This window comes from Nothobranchius furzeri, chromosome 14 (assembly GCF_043380555.1).
Source record: "Nothobranchius furzeri strain GRZ-AD chromosome 14, NfurGRZ-RIMD1, whole genome shotgun sequence".
NCBI lineage: Eukaryota > Metazoa > Chordata > Actinopteri > Cyprinodontiformes > Nothobranchiidae > Nothobranchius > Nothobranchius furzeri.
Window position 1 is genome coordinate 39,680,795 of NC_091754.1, and position 22,362 is coordinate 39,703,156.

Below are 22,362 nucleotides of genomic sequence, written 5' to 3' on the forward strand. Positions count from 1 at the left end.
TCATCTAAAAAAACATGTAAAAAATTAATTAAAGGCATTCAAGATTGACCAATGGTCATTTGAAATAGTTAAATAAGTGTGTTACTAGATTTACTTTTGAAGATTGCATTAAAACCCAGTTTAATTTGATGTACTTGCATAAAAAATGGCACCTATTCGGTGGAATTACCCATTTACGGTAATCCATTCTCTCTGCCACCCTGCCGTTTCTCGTTAGCTGCTTTATGTTTACGTTTCCCCGTGGCGTTGCTTTTTTCAGCTGTTGCTTGGAGCTTTGAGTGGAGCGAGCCGGTCGAGAGCAGATTAAAATCATTAACAATAAAATCACATGAGGTGAATAAATTAATAGGAGGGCTCGTGTTAAAGGTTTCAGGAAAACCAGCAGCCACTTCAGGGGTTGGATGGCGTTTCCTTACAGTTCTGACCGAGGACTCCCGCTAGATAAACTGGCGATGTTAACAAACAGTCTTGGTCTTAACATCTCAACATTGTTTTCAAATCCGAAACATTCCAGCTTTAAATACAATAAAGATGAGAAACTTGGTTCCAGGTCACATCTCCACTCCCTGTTGTTGTCTGAGGATTAAAACACTTCTGGACCCTTGAAGTGATTTGAGTCCATGGGACATGTGGGACATGTGGGACATGTGGGACATGTGGACAGTGTGAAGTCTCAAGTCTGTAAGGGTAGACATTGGTTCCTGGGTTCTCATTCAGGAGGGAGGAGCACTGCAAAGCCTTTAAGCAGTAAAGAAGAATTCATCTAATGCAAATCTGGCATTTGAGACATCCTTTAGCTAAGAGAAGATGATCTGAAGAGAATCGCTCTGGATTGAGTCTGACACAGATTCTTGTATTTATTATTATTATTATTATTATTATTATTATTATTATTATTATTATTATTATTGTGGCCATGAATTAAAAACATGTTCAGTGGAAATGCTAAATCTGACACTTTGTCACATAAAACACTGAAACTGGCTAAAGCTGGAGCATGACTGAACCGGTGGGCCCTTCATGGGAAGCTCTGGGAATGGTTTAGTCATTTCTAACAAACAGACTGATTCAGATGTGCAGCATGAGAAGAATTAATGTTAGCACCGCACTTTGTGATGCAGATACCTGAACGTACTCTGTATTTAAATCCCACACAACAGCACTCGGCCTCCAGCTGATCCAGATCCAGTAAGTGTTTGTTCCTCAGCCAGAACCAGTGGGCAGGAGCCTTACTGTAAACACAATTACACTCACTGTGGCAGCAGCCAGAGACCACATGAAGGGAGGAAGACCCTCATGCAGAGCCCTCACACACACACACACACACACACACACACACACACACACACACACACACACACACACACACACACACACACACACACACCACCGTACACTGTAATCAGCAGAACTACAGTGAGGACATGAAGCAGTTGTTTGCTAAAATCCATTGAATTCATGTGTCCTCATTAACGTACACACAGCACCACGCTGACAGAGAAACACAACACTTTATAAATGTCTTCAGTTCTTAAAAAGGCAAACTGAAACATCACACGGTCCTAAGTACTCAGACCCTTTGCTGTGATGGTCCTACATCTTCACTGGAGTCCAGCTGTGTTTGATTCTACTGAATGGACCTGATAAGGAAAGCCATGCCTGTCTATAACAGACCTTACAGCTCACATGTCAGAGCAGATGAGAACCATGAGGTCAGAGGAACGGCTTGAAGAGCTCAGAAACAGAATTGTAGCAAGGCACAGATCTGGTCAAGGTTACCAAAAACATCTCTGCTGCACTTAAGGTTCCTAAGAACCCAGTGGTCTCCATAATCCTTAGATGAAGACGTTAGGGATGACCAGAACCCTTCCTAGAGTAGCCATCCAGCTAAACTGAGCTACCGATGGAGAAGAGCCTTGGTGAGAGAGGTAAAGAAGAACCCAAATATCACTGTGGCTGGGCTCCAGAGATGCAGCAGGAGACGGAGAAAGTTGTAGAAAGTCAACCATTACTGCAGCCTCCACCAGTCAGGGCTTTAAGACGGAGTCTCACCTGAAGCCTCTCCTCAGTGTACGACACATGCAAGTCTGCATGGAGTTATCTAAAGGACAGCTGAAGGTGAGAAACAAGGCTCTCTGGTCTGATGAGACCAAGATGGAACTTTTGGGCCTTAATTCTGAGTGGTATGTGTGGAGAAAACCAGGCACTACTCATCACTTGTCCAATACAGTCCCCACAGTGAAGCATGGCGGTGGCAGCATCATGCTGTGGGGTGCTTTTCAGCTGCAGGGACAGGATGACAGAACGATGAATGCAGCAACTACATGGATACCTTGGACAAGAACCTTCTCCAGAGTGCTCAGGACCTCCGCCTGGGCCGAAGGTCTACCTTCGACCATGACAACGACCCTGAGCACACAGCAAAAAGATCGAAGGAGTGGCTTCACGGCCACTCTGACTGTTCTAGCTCAGCCAGAGCCCTGACTCAAACCCAAGCGAGCTTCTGTGGAGAGATCTAAACATGGCTCCACCAACGTTCACCATCCAACTCAACAGAACTGGAGAGGATCCCCAAACTCAGGTGTAAGACACGTGTTGCATCTTTACCAAGAAGTCGACGAAGAAGAAGAGCTGTATCAGCTCAAAGGTGCTTCTACTAAACACTGAACAAGGGGTCTGACTACTTAGGACCATGTGATATTTCAGTTTGTCTTTTTTAGTAAATCTGCTGACATTTCTAAAATTATTTGTTTTTCTACCCACATGGGTGATTTGTGATCAATAATGGGAAAATGTATTTCATTGATTTCTTCTGGCACTCGAGGAGTACAGACACTTCCCTCTTTCGCTCCCTTATCTTTTTTTCCCGAGGCTCTTTGTCCTGTCTGCCCACAGAGCGCTTCTCTGCATTTCTTCTGAAAAACACTATTTTTAACCATGGATTTGATAAACTGGTCATTCAATGTGATCGATAAGATTTTTTCAACAATGAGAACGGAGCAGGGGGCTCCCACATGTCCACAGGGGACACACCCGGTGGGATATATGTTGGATTCCTGGAAGGAGTGGAAGATCATATGCCTCTCCCAGCTGTCCATTGAGGATATCGAAGACGTGTGGATATTCGGCCTGATGATCACTGGATTTCTCCTGATTGGAGTGGGAGGATGTCTGGTTTTCTGGAAATTTGGGAAGACGGGAGGGATTGGAAGGAGATCCACACCCACGGAAAGCACCGTCCGTGTGGAGACTTCTCAGACTGGGACGTTACTCGAGTTGAATCGTAAGCTGGACAATGTTCTAGCTGCGATACCGGTATTAGTGCACAAAATGGGCGGCATCTCGGAGAGCGTCACCGCACGGTAAGGACAAGTTTTAAAACCCAAATTGGCTTCACTGAAGGACTGGAATGATCAGTTCAAAGACTTCGGATTGGTGGCCTTCAGCCTGGCGAGGTCATCAGCTGGAGGAGTCAATGTGCTCTTTGCTTCTCCCAAGATCTCCCTCCCACCTGTGACTGTACAGTAGATAAGCACCGTAGATGGCTGCTCTCGCTGGGAGAAACAGGATCCCACCCCCCACCCCCACCCCCCCCCACCCCCCGGCCTTCCTATTGGAGTCTTATGTTATGTTGTGCTGTCTGAAGTCTGTTGCATATTTGTTTGAGGTGTTTTTTTGCTGAGCAAAGCTGGCCTCTTGGTGGGAGGGTAACTCTGAATTGCCTTTTTTTCCCTCCACCTGATCCAACCCTCATGTAACCTTCTTATCTCTATTAACAAGAAGAAAGAAAGAAGAAGAAAAATATCATTTCTATAGCGCCTCTCAAGATAAAAATCACGAGGTGCTTCACAAAAACAAAAAATGTAAAAATATAAAAAGCGTAGTGCGACTCGGGTTGCGAATGACCACAGTCACCAATTCTTGTCATGTGTCTTGCCCAGTATGTCTGATCTCTGAATTGTGAGTACTGAAACTCTAATTTCCCTCTGGGATTAATAAAGTATTGATTGATTGATTGATTTAGCAAACAACTGAGCTATAAAAGACAGAAAAACTAACGGCGGTCAGAGTACTATACAGTAGGTTACTAGATCATCTGAAAAGATCACCAGCTGCCCCCTGCCCACCCTGGAGAGCATTGTAAGCTTCACAGGTCTAAGTAGAGCACAGCCAATTGTGTCAGACTCTTCTCATCCAGGACACCAGCTATTGCGACTGCTTCCATCAGGGAGATGCATCACGTCCCTGAGGTGCTTCAGATCCCTGAGATGCTTCAGATCCCTGAGGTGCATCAGGTCCCTGAGGTGCTTCAGGTCCTTGAGATGCATTAGGTCCCTGAGGTGCTTCAGGTCCCTGAGGTGCATCAGGTCCCTGAGATGCTTCAGGTCCCTGAGGTGCATCAGGTCCCCGAGGTGCTTCAGGTCCTTGAGATGCATCAGGTCCCTGAGGTGCAGAACCAATAGACTGAAGGACAGCGTTTACCTGTGGTGAGAAGGTCCTTTTTCATTATGTTTCTTAGTAAAGGGAAGGAGTTTGCTACACCCCCAATGCTGACTACCTGTGGTTTATGCATATTTGTGGTTGTTGTTTTTAGCAAAAATCAGCATTTTTACCATGTTTTAATGAACATTTTAGTGCTGTTTTTATGGAAGCTGCTTTGATATGTGCATCTGCGTATGTTGTTTATGGCACTGTGTCAGATGAGGCCTACGTACGTAAAGACCTCAGTACCTTCTGTACCATTGTACTTTCCAATAGACAGGTAAGAAGTTGAAGAATCTATTGTAGATGAGCATGAGATGAGTGAGCATAAACATTTGATTCCTCAAATCTGATATAGAGAGCATGTTTCCTGTGTGGGACGTGACTGACAGGAAGAGGAAACGTAAGGACAGTATCTGGGGTATCTGAGGGCGGTTTCAGCCTCGTAACCTTTCCAAACAACGTTGGCACAAACATGGTTTCACTTTGGGTTGTGTCTGACCCAGATCATTATCTCCACACTGTGCTGCAGATGAACTCAGTGTCAGCAGTTTCAGCTCATGTTTAACAAACATGACTTACCCAGAGGAGTGTGATGCTGGGTCATCTTAGAGGAGTGATGCCTGAAGCCACGTTCTGACAGAAGAGCTGCTCTCCAAGTCCTGATGGTGGTGTGTTTGACTGTGGAGAGTAATAAAAGGCACCCCGCTCTGGAGGGAGTATCAAGCCCAAAAACAGCATTCAGCAAACACACAACAGAGCCTGGCGAGTGTCAGGGCGTGGAAAGGACAGGACTTTGGGACAGTGATGAACTTCTCCCCTTCTGCAGTTTTAAGAAGCACCATTTTAGATCTGATGGAGTTACAAATGAAAACATCAGCTGGGCTGTCTGAGGTCTGGAGGGTGAGTTAGGAGAGTTAGATCTACAACTACAGTGTGTGATTGTGCATGTTGCTTACAGTGAGTCTAAAACCTAAGAGCCCCACCCACTTCCACAGTGGAAAGAATGAGATGCTGTTCTGTGAAAGACTGACCAGTGAGAGGTGAGACGCTGTGTGTGTACAGTGTGCATTTGTGCAGCATTTGTGCTCACAACTTTATATGTGAGAAGAAGGATCTTAAAATCTATTCTGAATTTAACAGGAAGCCAGTGTAGGGAATCTAGGACAGGAGAGATATGATCCCTCTTTTTAATTCTCATCAGAACTCTAGCTGCAGCATTTTGGACAAGCTGAAGACTTTTAACTACATTCTGTGGACTTCCTGAGAGTAATGAATTACAGCAACCCAGTCTTGATGTAATTGTAACATCCAGCAATGGTCATTTTAGGTACAGTCTGACCTTTCAACATCTATTCAACATCTGGTCAGAAAGGAGACACAACACTGCATGTGTTCCCTTTAAATGAGTCTGTCTTCATACCAGCTGGGATTCACAGACTCTGCAAGTCTGAAAGATAAACAATAACTTTCTTTCCCACGGTATCATCTGTCTGCCTCCACATAAGGAACACTCCAGCTCTAATCAGTTGCTAAAATCAAGAATGATTTCCTAAATCAATCATTAAATAAACATTTGTTTATTGCTACTTACAATCATTATATTGTAATGAACTGCTTCATTAATCTGTGTTCAATAATTGTTATGGTATGTTGTGTCTACTAGAACCTACCATGTGTTCATGTTTATGCGACGAGGTCCTCACACCTGCACTCACACCATAAAAAGTACGGTTAAGTTAAACTCCAACACTTAGAGACTTGTAAACCAGTCAGAACATCCTGTATCAAGAAGGCGTGTTTCTGAGTTGTCTTGGTAACATCTCCCAAGCTGTCAGCCTCTGATTGGCTGTACAAACCATAACATCAAAACCTTAAACCTGGATCATCCTGAGTGATTCGACAGTTCTAGAGAATTGCTCAGGCTGGCCATCTGTAGTAAAACCTCTTTAACCATCAAAGATTTTGACATGTCATCAAAACCTTTTTGCACCTGCAAAGCTGATGAGCAAACAGTTCCAGCAGAAACAAAGCTGATATTGTTAGACTCCTTAAGAGTACGCCAGACGAACGGTTCCATCCAGCTGTTGTGACCCGAGACATCTCTGGACCGAAGAGTCGGTACCACGGTATTCTACAGCCCTCCGGTGCCAGAGGTCAGCCGACCCCTGCGACTTTCGGATCCAACCAAGAGGGTCTCTCAAAAACGAGTGAAATAGACATGACAGATTGCATCTGGATGTTCTTCTGATGATAACCACTTATAGCTTATAGCAAACCAAATTCTTTTCACCAGAACTTAGCTTATGTGATAAGGAAGCTCTGACTGACATCGCATTCACACATAGGTTCCTTCATCACGTGTAGTTACATCCACTCACAGTAAATGCTTAGTTAATTAGTCATGTTTTAAATTGTTTGTAATATAAATGCTTACTTTTATAAGCCTGACTCTTTCTTCAAATAACACAAAGTGTGGTTGATCACTGAAAAAGCAAAGAACCTAGATCTTCTGAATTAAATCCTGGAATCTTCTGAATAATTACAATAAAGACCTAGCAGGTTAATATTTTATATTTATATAGAATATTACATATTCCTGGTCATAACAAATAAAAATCATTGATTTGCCTACGCTACATAATAAATGCATGAACTAGTTTTTCAGCATCACTCCTGGAAAGGATGCTTCTATTCTTAGCAATATTCCAAAGGTGGAAGAAGGAAATCCCACAAACTTCCTAAATTAGGATTTTCAAGACAATATGGTTTCAGACTCAAACAGTGGATGTGTTTGTAGCATCCAGCAAATGAAATCAGCCACATCAACTCACAACAAGAAACACAGTTACTACTGTTAACCTGGCCATTTCAACCAACACTTGTCACAAATAAGTTTCTGCTAGCGAAAACATGCTAACAAAGGAACACAATCACTCAACTTTTTACAATTTTATTCCTTCTTACTTTCATTCAGTTTTTTTTTGTTGAAGAGCCGAGACTAGAAAAAAATTATGCTCAAAATGTCATGACTCCCAATCCTTCACCCTCCTCAGCCTTCATGCTGCACACCTGGTCTCGTCATTAAGCCCCAGCCAAGCCCTGTTTCCCTGACTACCACAATCAGCTTCATCCACTTCAACTGCTCCTGACTCCTCAGCTCATCTCACACACCTGCTTCCCCTACTATATATTCACCAGTAAACTACCAGTTCCCTGCCAGATTATTTACAGCCCTGCCAGTAAATTCTCCAGCAATTCACCCTGCCTGATCTCTGCCTCCAGACCTTGTTTTTCTCCTGACCCCTGCCTTTCACGCTGCCTGCCATTTCGACCTTCGCCTGTCCCCGACTCTGTCTCCAGCCTCGCCCTCCTGGTAACTCTGCTGCAAATAAAGACTTTTTAAAATCTATTTTTACTGTGTTTGGCATCTTCACGGGTCTTCCTAGTTCTGCTCATGACACAAAAAGCACATTTCTGTCTGTCTTACATAAGTGATAACTGTGTCAGCACAGCTGTCCGTCTTCTGTTCACAGACCAGACTCAGCAGGTGAGTGAAGTTGGCTTCCCACCTACATCAGAAAGCACTAACCACTCTATTTGCGTGGATTTCTGATGTGTGTTGGAAGCCAACTTCACTCAACTTGGCTCAGCGCTTCCCTGCCATGTATGCCCAGTGCTCAGCTTCTCATTGACGCTACTACGAGTGACGACGTTGTTGCTTATAAACATATCAGTGATGTTAACACATTTCTTAACCATGTGTTTCCTGAAAAACTCGTGCTTTTGGACAGATAGAACATGTTTAATGTTTTAAAGTCAGTGTGTCAGGATTATTGTCTCCCCAGCAGACACATGACCAACCTTCAACGTTTTTTTTCCTCCGCGAAAGGGGGATGGCGTCCAAATTAAAGTGACCCTGCTCCTTGTTTTCAAAGCTGCAAATCTGACAGGGAGACGGGAGTTAGAGCGGACGCACCTTCCTCCTGTTGCTAACCCAGCCCCCAAAACTCGGATTTGAGGCTGGGGAAAGATGGCGCTTGCGCACGGTCACGCTGCGAGCTGCTCGTCCTCTTTACGCACTGATGCCTTGCATTTTATCGGTTTTTATTGGCGTTGGCTTTTATGCACTTTTCTTGTCGCTGATCCCTTTTTTGAATGGTGTGGATCCTCTGCTGACATATGATCGAGCTGCGCTGCTGAGGCTTCGTCCTTCCGTTGATGTAGCCGGCAGCGCGCGCTGGGAACCGGGCTGTGCGAGCTATGAACCTCACGGACGATGCTGCTGGTTGAACTGCCCGCGTGCTCTCTCCACCCAAGCCGTGATGTGTCGGCCCTCTGTCCGCCCCAGCTCGAGAAGGAAGCATCAGAGAAGACGAGGAAAGAGAGGTAGCCGGCGCGTGAGACGTCGGCCTGGATCCCTGAACAAGCGGCTGGCCCGATCCGGCCCAGCTTCTGACCCGATGGTTCCGAGATGTCTCCTGGATTACTCGGCGCCCTGCTCAGGGAACTCGGCCGGCTCTGATGGTGTATCGGCACCGCGCCACGGCCGATCGGCTCGAAGATCACGCCAGACTGGGGTTTGCTGGGAGAATCTGCACTCGGTTACGGGCACAGAGTTAGAGGGGACTGGGTCTGTGCGCGATCTCTGTGCTGCAGCCCCGCTGCAGACCCGGTTTGGTTTGGTCATTGCCAGGTCTGTGCTGAACAAAACTTTTATTCTTCGTGACTTTTTTATTCAGCATGACCTGGGTTTTCTCTGCATCTGTGAGTCCTGGATCCCGTTTGGCGACACAAGTTCCCTACTCAAGCTCATACCACCTGGCTGCTCGTGTTTTAATATCCCCAGGTCACGGGGCAGAGGTGGAGGGCTGGTTGTTGTTTTTAAATCCAGCTTTCCTTGTAAACAGCTTACACCCACCATGTCATTTTCTTCCTTTGAACTGTGCTTATTTGAACTGTGCATCTCCCCCCGCCTGCTCGTTGTGCTGATTTATCGGCCTCCAAAGACTGACTCTAACTTCCTTAATGATTTCTGTGATCTTGTGGCAGACTGCATCCTAAAATATGATTATGTCCTATTTTTTGGTGATTTTAACATCCATATCTGCTGTCCTGACAATGTGCTTGCTAAAGGTTTTTTTAATTTGCTAGAGTCATTCAATCTAACTCAATGGGTATCATCCCCAACTCATGCCAGGGGTCACACCCTGGACCTGGTTATCTCTTATGGTCTACCCATCATGAACCTTGTGACTTTGCCTCCTGTGTTCTCTGACCACTCTCCAATACTCTGTGATGTTACGTTGCCCTGTCCCTGTGTGTGAAGCTCCAGCTACTAGGTTCAGAGCCCTGGATGCAGAAACAATTTCAAAGTTTGTGGACTGTATGTCTGTAAGGTTAGAGACCTTTAACCCTGATCCATCTAACGTTGATCACTATTCACAACACTTTGATGTACTTTGTAATCAGGTCCTGGACGTGGTTGCCCCTCTCAAGCTTTGCAAGTCTCAACCTAGGAGGGAGCCTTGGCTCTCTGATGTCACACGGGCTTGTAGGCGGGCGTGTAGATCCTCTGAGAGAAAGTGGAAAAAGGATGGCCTACAGGTCTCGCGTGAGTTGTTCAGAGCATCTCTGGTTGCTTATCAGGATGCAGTGAGGGCCGCCAGAATGGCCTATTTTGCAGACATCATTGAGACAAACTCCAATAATCCTAAGATTCTCTTCAAAATGCTAAACTCAGTTCTGGTGTATCAGGAGCCTAGCTTCATGTCTCCTACAGCTGCTGGAAACTCTGAAGCTTTTCACAAATTCTTTGTTGATAAAGTGTCGGGCATTAGAGCAGTCATTTCTGGTAACTCTGTTGACCTGTTCTAGTTCCTCCATTACCACCCACCCTGGGCTCCCTCAGTACAGTTTCATACTCTGAGCTGAGTAAGCTAGTTGCGAGGCAGAAGCCATCTGGCTCTCCACTTGATGTTCTACCGCCTCGTCTCTGGAAGGCTGCCTTTCCGTGCCTTGGCCCTTCACTTGGTCAGATTATCAATGGGAGCCTCAGCACAGGTGTGGTCCCAGCTGCTTTGAAAGCAGCAGTTATTCGGCCGACCCTGAAGAAACCTGGTGCTGATGTCTCTGTGATAGAAAATTACAGGCCTATCTCTACCCTGCCCTTTACATCTAAACTGCTTGAGAAAGTCGTTTATCAGCAGCTGGTCTCACATTTAGCTGACTCTGATCTGTTTGAGGTTTTCCAATCAGGGTTCAGGTCTGGCCATAGCACAGAGTCTGCTCTACTGAGGGTCCTAAATGACATCTATCTATCACTAGATCAGGGAACATCTTTGCTGCTTCTGTTATTAGACCTGACAGCAGCCTTCGACACAGTTGACCACGTGATTCTACTCGATCGCTTGGAACGATGGGTTGGGATCAAAGGGTCAGCTCTGGACTGGTTTAGATCGTATCTCCAAAACAGGACATTCTGTGTTAAACTGGGTGATGTTTTTTCTTCTTGGGAGGGGCTCCGGTGGGGGGTCCCGCAGGGGTCGATCCTTGGTCCACTTTTGTTTGCCATTTATCTGCTACCTCTGGGGTCAATCTTTCGTAAACATGGCCTATCATTCCATCTGTATGCTGACGATTGCCAGATTTACTCTCCATTGTGTCAGGAGAAAGGTCACTCTATTCAGTCCTTTGTCTCCTGTGTTAATGAGGTGAAGTCTTGGCTAATGTCCAACTATCTACATCTGAATGAGGGAAAGACAGAGCTCATTGTTTTTCACCCCAACAGCAGGAATGTGGATCGTTATGCTGATCTTGGCCCTCTTTCTCCATACTCAAAACCAGTTGTTACCAGTTTGGGGGTGAAACTTGATGTAGGACTTAAATTTGATGCTCACATCAATTCTGTGATCCGGTCCAGTTTCTTTCACCTGAGACGCCTTGCTAAAATCAAGCATATGCTGTCGAGAGCCCACCTGGAGCGGGTACTGCATGCCTTTGTAATTTCTCGGCTTGACTACTGCAGCTCTCTCTACGCAGGGTTGTGTCAGTCAACACTGCGTCGCCTACAGGTTGTGCAGAACAGCGCTGCCAGGTTCCTGACTGGGACCAGGAAACGGGACCACATCAGTCCAGTTCTGGCCTCCCTGCACTGGCTTCCGATTTCCTATCGCTCACAATTCAAAATACTCGTCTTTGTTTCTCATTTCTTCCAGGGTGGTGCTCCCCTCTATCTGGCCACACTCCTGAACACATTCCCCATCACGCGCTCTGCGCTCCTCTGACCAAGGCCTGCTCGCTGTCCCTCGGTCTAGGTGTCGTACCCGTGGGGACCGGGCTTTCTCAGTCCTAGCACCGTTACTCTGGAACCAGTTACCACCCTCAGTTAGGCTGTCCCCTTCTCTGCCAGTCTTTAAGAATCACCTAAAAACACACCTCCTCCGCTTGGCGTTTCCAGAACATGTTTGATTATGGCCCTCTATTATGTTGCATCCATTCCACAGTTTTCATTGGTACACTCAATCCATCCACTCAATCCAATTGTGTTTCACACATTTGTATTTTACCGGAATGTTTCATCTATCTTGTTATTTCCATTTTGTAATTTGTATTTTGTAATTTGAATTTCTTTTATTGTTGATTTATTCAATATATTTACATACAACTGTACAATGTTCAGCGCTTTGGGCTTCCTGACAGGGTTGCGGAAGGCGCTTTATAAATAAAGCTTTGATTGATTGATTGATTGATTGAAATACCGTTGAAATATGGTTGAAATTATGGCAGTTGTAATCTCAATGGTGAAACTACATTAAAACAACATTGAATGCCTAACAGTTATATTTATGTCAGTGCATCACATGAATGTCAATGTTGAAATATGGTTGGTTTAGTGACAAAGATGACTGTTGTTTTATTGTTTAAACAACAGTCATCTAGGTGGTGATTTCTTGGCCACTGAACCCACCCCACCAGTTCCCTACGACCGAGATGCACTTCTGAGTATAAAATGCTAGGTGGCAGTCTGCATGTTTTTTACGTCAGTCTGCAGAGGAATAAGAAGAAAACAAACATGAAGAAAACCTGCATGAAGAATCAAAGGAGCAGGAGACGTAGAAGAAGCAGTAGAAGAAGAACATATCATTTCTTGATGGTGTAGATTACAGGAATGCTATATTGGCTTGGTTTGTGAGCGTTTTAGCCGAAAATAGAAACGCAACTCTGGTTTTGATAAAGTAAGAAATAAAGTGATAAATGAATAGACCAGTGTGATAACTAAGAGATTTCTAATTGGTTCAGTCCGCCGGAAGGGATGTGTTAACAGATTCTCTGAATGCTGTGTGTTTGGCTGGGTTTTTGAGCGTTTTAGCCGAAAATAAAAACGCAACTCTAGTTATCTCTTTGTTTGTTTTAATTTTTGTTTGAATAAATGAGAGAGTGCCTGGACTTGCTTTATTCTAGTAGAAATAAGGATATCGCAACTCATATTCACACACGTCTCACGTATAGGTGGTCAATATTTTTTTTACAGGTTGGCTGTCACGCTGTAAATCAAATCCCGCTGTGTTCAGCACAGTCGAAAGCCAGATTCATAAGCCTAAATCTGACCTACGTCTGACCGAAGACAGACGGTGTGGTATCTAAATATGGTAAATAAGAACTCACAAACACCTTTGAGTAAAGATGGTAAATGTATGCATAAAATCCAGAAAATGGGGAAATTATCTGAAAATGGATGAAAAAACATGATTTCTCTGGTAATTTGATAACCGCTGATGGTCTTTGCAGTGTGTGCCTCAAGCCTTTGCTTGAACACCTGCCCTGATTGCAACCAGTAACTTGTCTGGTTAATTGTCCCTCTTTTCTCTTCGACTGCAGGTATTAGGTGATTGATAAAATCCCTAACAATTTTTTAGAAGAAAAGAACAATCACATATTTGTAACGGAATGAAATTGTCACAAACAGAACTCAGAAGACCCGTGAAGATGCCAACACAGTAAAAATATATATAAAAAGTCTTTATTTAAAGCAGAGGTACTTGGAGGGCAAGGCTGAGGCAGGTTCAGAGGCAGGCTAAGGTCAAAGTGGCAGGCAGAGAGCAAGGCAGGGGTCAGGCAAAAAACAAGGTCCAGAGGCAAAGATCAGGCAGGGTGGATGGCTGGAGAATTACTGGCAGGGCTGTAATAATCTGGCATCTGTTGACTGGATGGCTGGTTCTTTTATAGCAGGAGAAGCAGGTGAATGGGATGAGGCTGATTACAGGAGCAGGTGGAATGAATGGAGCTGATTGAAGCTGACAGAGGTTGCTGGGGAAAGTAGGGCTTGGCTGGAGCTTGGTGAGAGGAACCAGGTGAGCTGAATGAAGGTATAATGAGGAAGTGGAGGAGGGTGAAGGATGGGAGTCATGACAGAACCCCCCCCCCCCCCCCCCCCCCCCCCTCAAGAGCGGATATCAGACGCCCACAGGAAACCAGAGCAGGGTGTGAGGAGGGGGATCAGGGAGGAGGGCCAGAGCAGGGCGGGAGGAGGGGGACCAGGAAGGAGGGCCGGAAGGGTCTGGGGGGCTGGCGACGGGAAACCAGGAGCCGGGACCGTGGGAGTCTGGGGGGCCGGCGACGGGGAACCAGGAGCCGGGACTGTAGGAGTGTGGTGACAGAGGACACAGGCGGACGAGGACTACGAGGGGACACTGGACCAAGACTAAGACTACGAGGGGACTCTGGACCAAGACTAAGACTACGAGGGGAAACTGGACCAAGACTAAGACTACGAGGGGAAACTGGACCAAGACTAAGACTACGAGGGGAAACTGGACCACGACTAAGACTACGAGGGGAAACTGGACCACGACTAAGAGAGGAAACTGGACCACGACTAAGAGGGGAAACTGGACCACGACTAAGAGGGGAAACTGGACTACGACTAAGAGGGGACACAGACACTTGAGACTGGGGAACTTCAGACTGGGGAACTTCAGACTGGGGAACTTCAGACTGGGGAACTTGAGAGCAGGAGGGGTCCTCTTAAGAGCAAGGGCAGGAGAGGTCCTCTTCAGAGCCTGGAGGCGTCGACCCTTGGACTGGAGCCCCTTGGACAGGCTGGGCCGGAGCCCCTTGGACAGGCTGGGCCGGAGCCCCTTGGACAGGCTGGGCCAGGACCGGGGCCTCTTGGACCTCATCCGTCGAAGCAGGATGCGATGCGTCCTCCGAGACCACCGTCAGAGCAGGATGCGATGCGTCCCCTGAGACCACCGCCAGAGCAGGATGCGATGCGTCCTCCGAGACCACCGCCAGAGCAGGATGCAATGGGTCTTCCGGGACCACCGCCAGAGCAGGATGCGATGCGTCCTCCGAGACCACCGCCAGAGCAGGATGCGATGCGTCCTCCGAGACCACCGCCAGAGCAGGATGCGATGCGTCCTCCGAGACCACCGCCAGAGCAGGATGCGATGCTTCCTCCGAGACCACCGCCAGAGCAGGATGCGATGCGTCCACCGGGACCACCGCCGGAGCAGGATGCGATGCGTCCACCGGGACCACCGCAGGAGCAGGATGCGATGCGTCCACCGGGACCACCGCCGGAGCAGGATGCGATGCGTCCACCGGGACCACCGCCGGAGCAGGATGCGATACGTTGGAGGGTTCTGGGGAAGGTGACCACCTCTCACAGCAGGTCAGACCCTCCATGGCGACATCCTTCAGTGCAGACCCATATACCCTCCGGACATAAAGGTAGTAATTACCAAGTGCTGGCACCGCTATCAACTCTGGATGGGTGGAGAAGATGACATTTAACCTATCAGCCGCCCGCAGACGTAAGTGGGGGCAGGTTGGCTTGGCAAAGACCTCCCACACAGCCTCCTCGACCATTTGCATCATCCCCTGAACAATCTCCTCCGTCGGGACCGGTCCAGAAGCAGAACATGAGGTGCCGTTCGTGGAACCGCCGACACCTGCACGGGAGAAGGATTAACCCTCTTATCAGCTCCAGAAAACCTCCGGGACCGCCGCCGTCGTGACCTGACAGGAGGGGTTTGAGGCTGGAGTGGCGTGGTCATGAACCCGCTGCACAAGACGTTTGCAGCAGGCCTGGACAGAGGAGTGGAGCCTCTGCGTGGCTCTGGCCTGATGGCCAGCCGCGTTCCCCAGAACGGTGACTCCTGCTCCTTCTCTAGTTCCATAAACTCCAGGAGCGTGAGATCCTCCATGACAGGTACGATGAAAAAAAAGAAGAAAAAAAATACTCCAAGTGCTGTGTCAGCGTTGGGTCAGATTTTTGGCCAGATTATTCTGTCACAAACAGAACTCAGAAGACCCGTGAAGACGCCAACACAGTAAAAATATATAAAAAAAAGTCTTTATTTAAAGCAGAGGTACCTGGAGGGCAAGGCTGAGGCAGGTTCAGAGGCAGGCTAAGGTCAAAGTGGCAGGCAGAGAGCAAGGCAGGGGTCAGGCAAAAAACAAGGTCCAGAGGCAAAGATCAGGCAGGGTGGATGGCTGGAGAATTACTGGCAGGGCTGTAATAATCTGGCATCTGTTGACTGGACGGCTGGTTCTTTTATAGCAGGAGAAGCAGGTGAATGGGATGAGGCTGATTACAGGAGCAGGTGGAATGAATGGAGCTGATTGAAGCTGACAGAGGTTGCTGGGGAAAGCAGGGCTTGGCTGGAGCTTGGTGAGAGGAACCAGGTGAGCTGAATGAAGGTATAATGAGGAAGTGGAGGAGGGTGAAGGATGGGAGTCATGACAGAAATGACTGTTTTCCACCTAAAAGGCATTTCCCCCCTCTCCTCAGCAAGAACTTATCTGCATGAGACTGCCTCAAGGTCATGCATTTGCTTCTAAACTGCTTCCTTTCCACCCCAAGAGAAGAATGAAGACAAAGGACTCTCCTAAATGACTACATATTAATTTAGTACAAACACATGCTCGCTATCGGCAGTTTTCCCTCTGAGATTTAATTTCAAATTAGATAATATTTCTGTTTTCAGAGAAGAGACAAAGCTTAACTGAATGCATTAAGACTGTTTTCTTTACCTTTTCGGTTGTGGCGAGGTGAGCTGGCGGCAGCAGGAATATCTGGGATGCAGTCCAGTCTGTTTCTAAATAAACGAACATGATTCGGAACAGAAAAGATGCAGAAATCAAGCAAGGGGCGGAGCTCACCGAGCGCCGACGTCACGTTAGTTCCATAGGAACCACAAAAAGTCCTAGCTTCAGAGTAGGAGCTAACATAGTTCTAGGAAAGGGTTCCTACAGTCGGAAAGCGCATTTAGTAAGTCCTGACTCCTGGCTGGCATCTTTCAGTTAGTTTTCCAGTTTAATGGGCTCGACACACGGGAGGCGACATCGCCTCTCCTCCATTCATTTTCAATGAGACATGCGCGACAAAGCGATAATCGCGGGTCTCTCTCCTACTAAGCGAAACGCGAAAAACGTGCATGTGAAAGTTTGCACTCGTGCACGTGTCGTGCGCGTACGACCCAGCGACGCGATCCCAGAAAGTTGAAACATTTTCAACTATTCACCGCTGTCGCTCGGATGAGGACCAATCAACGGAGGTTTCATTCACTGACCAATGAGCGGACAGGATGCTCCGCACATCTCCGAGCAAACATGGAGGAGAAGTTGATTATTATTGTTTTATGTAGTAAAATCAGAAGTAAGATTTCACATAACTCTAGCAGCATCTTGTGAAACATCATTTCTACCACTTTATTAACTCTGAACCGCTTAAATAACCTTAATTCCCTCCAACCTGACACAGCCAAACAAAACAACGGAAGTTTCGACTTCGCAATGGAACAGAATGCGTAGACGGCTTTGCCGCTGGCCGCTGCCGCGGATCGCCTCCCGTGTGAAAGGTAATAAAAGCGACAGCGACAAATTTCGCTGATCGCAGTCGTTTGTCGCCTCCCGTGTGTCGAGCCCATTAGTCTGCATTTGTTTTAGTTTGTCACCTTACACCTGTGGCAAAATAAATATTTGTATTCTGTTAGTCTTCCAGTTTTAGTCCAGTGCTGTTTTGTACTTTATCTATTTCACTGTCAGCTTTTTGATTTAATCAATGCTTTCACATACTCAGCTGTTTCCAGCTGACCACTCTTTGTTACCTACATTAGTTTTAGTCACCTTCCACTTAGTAACTCCTGGTCAGACTTCCTACCTATTCAAAGTATTGAATTTCTGTTAGTTACTAATTTCAGTCATCAAAGTTTGTAGTACATTGTACTACTTATTAGTGTCCTTACACATTTAGCTTAATCAATGTTTTCACCTACTTAGTGTTTTCTGGCTGACCACATTTAGTTCTCTTCACAACGTTTAACTGATATTGTGTTAATTTTCTAGTTGTAGTCATTTTGATGTAATCCCATTGTTCAGCTTGTCTTTGTTTGGGTCTGTCATTATTGCTGTAAAGCACATTCAGTTGCCTTTGTGTAGGAAATGTGCAATAAAAACATAGCAGTCTTGTCTTGTTGGAATGTTTTATTCCCTGTTACTGTACAGTGACCACAAGTTTTTAGAAAGGTGCTTCAAATAAAATGTAACAGTATTACATAGTAGTAGTAGTAGTAGTAGTAGTAGTAGTAATAGTAGTAATAGTAGTAGTAATAGTAGTAGTTGTTGTTGTAGTAGTAGTAATAGTAGTAATAGTAGTAATAGTAGTAGTACTACTAGTAGTAGTAGTAGTGGCAGTAATAGTAGTAGTAGTAGTAGTAGCAGTAGTAGTAATTGTAGTAATAGTAGTAGTAGTAGTAGTAGTATGAGCAATGCATTGAAATAGGGAAAACATGCCTCGTTAAATGAATGTATGTCTGAAATCTCTGAGACCCAAACCACATGGTCACATGACACAGAAGCTAAAGAGCTCTGCATCATGTTGCTGAGTTGGTGGTTTAAACAAAAGGGGCCCACCGATTCTGTATGCTTTAGTTGGGTATAAAAGGAAGGGTTAAACCAGGCAGGATAGCAGTGCAGCAGGGGCAGAACCGAAACCAGCAGCTCACCCACCAGTATGTCCACCACTGACATGAGCATGGGCAAGGTAGGATAAGAGATAGGGAATTTCTTTTCTGTGGAGTTTGCTTACAGTTCTCAGATGAAATTTCTTGTTTTTCAGATCATCTTCTACGAGGACAGGAACTTCCAGGGTCGCTCCTATGAGTGCATGAGCGACTGTGCTGACATGTCCTCCTACCTGAGCAGGTGTCACTCCTGCAGGGTGGAGAGCGGCTGCTTCATGGTCTATGACCGTCCCAACTACATGGGAAACCAGTACTTTTTTAAGAGGGGCGAGTATGCTGACTACATGAGCATGACTGGATGGAGAGACTGCATCAAGTCTTGCCGTATGATCCCCATGGTAAGTTTCAAACTCTTCCATCTCTGACCTGCAATGCTGGAATGTCCAGAGCCTGACGTTTGTTTCTATTATAGCACAGGGGATCCTACAGGATGAAGATCTACGAGAGGGAGAACTTTGGTGGTCAAATGCACGAGCTAATGGATGACTGTGACTCCATCATGGACCGTTACCGTATGTCTGACTGCATGTCCTGCCATGTGATGGATGGCCACTGGCTGATGTACGAGCAGCCTCACTACAGAGGCAAGATGATGTACATGAGGCCTGGAGAGTACAGGAGCTTCAGGGAGATGGGATATGGAGGCACGAGATTCATGAGCATGAGGCGCATCATGGATATGTGCTAGACATACTAATTTTGAAATAAAATAAATAATAAATACAAACAAAAATGTCTGGTGTGTTACATTAACTGGATAGGAACAAAAAAGGAGAAACTCATAAGGACCTTTCCTTCCCAAGAGATTGAAAACTCACTCACTGTAAAAGGCCTGTGTTTGTATAGCACCATGTTAGGGTTCTACAACCCCCCAAGGTGCTTCACAACACAAACACTCATCCACCCATTTACACACACATTCACACACTGGTGGTGATGAGCTGCATTTTAGCCAAAGCTGCCCTGGAGAGCACTGACAGAGGCAAGACTGCTGAACACAGGCGCCACCGGTCCCTCTGACCACCACCAGCAGGCAGGGTGGGCTACGTGTCTTGCCCAAGGACACAACAGCAGTATTCTCTGGTGGGAACCAGGATTGGTCAAACAACCTTCCAGTTTAACACAGAGCCAGAGATCTCATCCTAACGCTCTAAGCGATCCCAAAATTTCTGATGAGCAACAGTATCGAATGCAGCTGGTTGAGTCCAACAGCAACAGAACCACAGCCTTACCATAGTCAGCTGCTAAAGCTATGCTGTTTAAAATCGTCAAAAGTGCAGTGTCCAGCCCAGAAGCCTGACTGAACTGGTTCTGAGATGACACTGTGAGAGCAAAATGACTGAAGCAGCTAATACACAATACTCTCAACTACCTTAGCAAAATGCTAATTCAAAAAAGGCCAATAATTAGATGTAATTTCAGAGGCAAGCACCACTGCATGGTTAAACTAATCTGGAACGATACCCCGGGGCGGGGGGGGGGTGGGGTGGGGGGGTATTTGGACTTGATTACTATGAAATTGTGTGTATGGAGTTCACAAACTTTTCCTTCTTCATTCATATTTCCTACTGACGTTTATTCAAAGTATTTCTACTAACTTGAAATTTTACATTTTTTATGCATAAACTGTGGTCGACACTCCATAGTCATGCCCTTCTTGAAATACAGTTGCTGTGTAGAGTTACACAAGATATGCTTTGTGTTCTGTGGTTGCACTTTGAGATGAAGTAATCTGAAAGAAACAGCAGGGGGCAGCAGTACGCCCTGGTAGCATGCAGTCTGTCAAGCTGTGGAAAGTCCTGCTTGCATCTCAGCCCTTTGGAATGAAGAGGCAACCACAAAAACAAAGGAGATCAAAATGGATCTCTGGACTTACCTCTCACCCTTATTATTTCCAAAAGTGTGAGACCTTTAGTGTGACCTTTTATTTGTACTGTTGGTCAGTGAACTGCCATTTTGTTAGTTTTTTTTCACTTGTTTCCTTTAGACAGGGAGCTAGGTTTAGATACGTGTCTTTATTTTTCTAGTTTTGATTCTTTAGGGCTTAGTCAGTTTTCCTGGAGTATTAAGGTAGTTGGTTTTTGTTTGTTATTTTGGCCTTGGTTCACCTTGAAGCAAATACATTTTTTAAGCTTGTTAGAAATATATTAATCCTACCCTAATCAGGGTAGCTTGTTAAAGTTATGTGGTTTTATAAGCTGTTCTTTTCTTTTGTTGTGTCAGTCTCTTCTCATCCAGTTGTTTTTGTGTTTTGATTGTTTAAGGTTTTCTGTTGTTTGGAACACTAAGAGTTTGAATTGAAATGCCATTAAAGATGAAAGTTTGGCTGCACTGCAAACCTTTATGATCTCCTTGTGTTTTGATTTAATTTGTTTTGTTTTTTTCCAAAATTCTGGGTTAATGAGTTATTTTTGGGTTCAAACCGTGCTGCACGTCTCTTCCTCCTGTTGACGTGTTCTAGTAGTTGCCGGATCCTGTACGTTGTCCTCACATGTGTGTGGGGGCTAATTTTAGCATCGGGTGATACCATGTTTGTTGATGTGTTCAGTTTCTGGTGACCCCTGCCTCCACAGGGGGGTGATGATTGGACTGATAATAGGTGCACACTCTGCATGGAAGGAATTACCTTAAATATTGGATGGCTGTTACTGAAGACAAGTCAAATACCGCAGTGATCTCCCAGACTTTTCTTGTGTTTTTTCGCCGCAGGCCGTGAAACCAAGATTGGGTCCTGATGAAGGTGCTGATGCAAACAGATGGGGCAGCCGGAGGTCATTCCTCATCACTCCTGCTGCTGTGAAAATGCTGAGGGGCCACCTGGACTCAACTATCCCAGTGCAAGCTCACCAATGACAACAGATAAGTTAAAGAACTGCTTTAAGCTTGCAGGGTCCACCATACAGCTGCTGATGTTGGTGGTCGCACTCATGGCTCTGCCCTGGAACCCCCCTCAGCACCTGACGGAACGATTGAAACAGCAGCAGTTGAGGGAGCAACTGAATCGACAGATGGTGATTGGGGCTCCTCCTGAGCCCATCCACATGACACCGTGACCTGCCTCCACCAACCTCAAGCACCGGTGCCCAAATCTCCTAACTGGTTTCATGGCTTCCCGACCACAATGACACGCCCTCACCATCCAAGCCATTAAGGGAAGTGCACCATCCCACACTGCTGCAACATCAACAAGGTTGCTGGATACGCCCTTTGTTCAGCCTTGTAATGACTGGACGACCTTTATACCCCCCATGGAACACAAATGAACCTGTTCTCGCAGTCCCCTCAGTCATGGGAAGGAGGACCCCCAAAGGATACATCTGGAAATTTGGAAGCTCTCTCTACCTGAACCTGCCACACAACTGGTGTGGAATTTGCAGCCTGGCTCGCCTTCAACCCGCCTCAAATGAAACCACAGAGGACGGGCTGTCCTTACGAGGACATCAGAGCTGAAGTAAGAGAGTCTAGGTCTGTTATGACCTTCTGCCCCTCACAACGGCGACCCCAAAAGACCCCACAGGACTCTTCTGCATCACCTTTCCCCACTTCAAAACCACAACAATGCAACACCATCCTGAAGAAGACATTGTTTTGTCCAAACTACAGCTTCCAGTCCACAGACAAGCCCTTTGACCTCAGCTCTGCCACAGTTAGAGCTGCGTACATTAGCTTTACCCCTCTAGCAATTTCCTTAGCTTCCTGGATTGGCTGACACCTGGTAGTTAGTATCAGCTCTTGTGAAAATGTCTTGCACCTGTTATTTTTATCTTCGTCATGATTTGCTTGGTTATAAGATGACTTCAACAATGTAAACTACAAATTCTGTAACCGTTGTTGATTGATGTCCTAGTTA

General features: G+C 46.1%; 2 protein-coding genes across 2 annotated transcripts in view; both read left to right on the top strand.

Moving 5' to 3' along the window:
• Positions 1-22,362, top strand: part of fundc1 (FUN14 domain containing 1) — a 497,656-nt gene that overhangs the window by 336,922 nt on the left and 138,372 nt on the right. The window lies entirely within an intron of this gene.
• On the top strand, positions 18,439-19,245 carry LOC107389435 (gamma-crystallin M3-like). The gene is made up of 3 exons (XM_015965569.2): positions 18,439-18,532; positions 18,608-18,850; positions 18,925-19,245. Exons 1-3 carry the CDS (start codon positions 18,503-18,505, stop codon positions 19,198-19,200), a joined length of 549 nt encoding a protein of 182 aa, XP_015821055.1. The 5' UTR covers positions 18,439-18,502; the 3' UTR covers positions 19,201-19,245.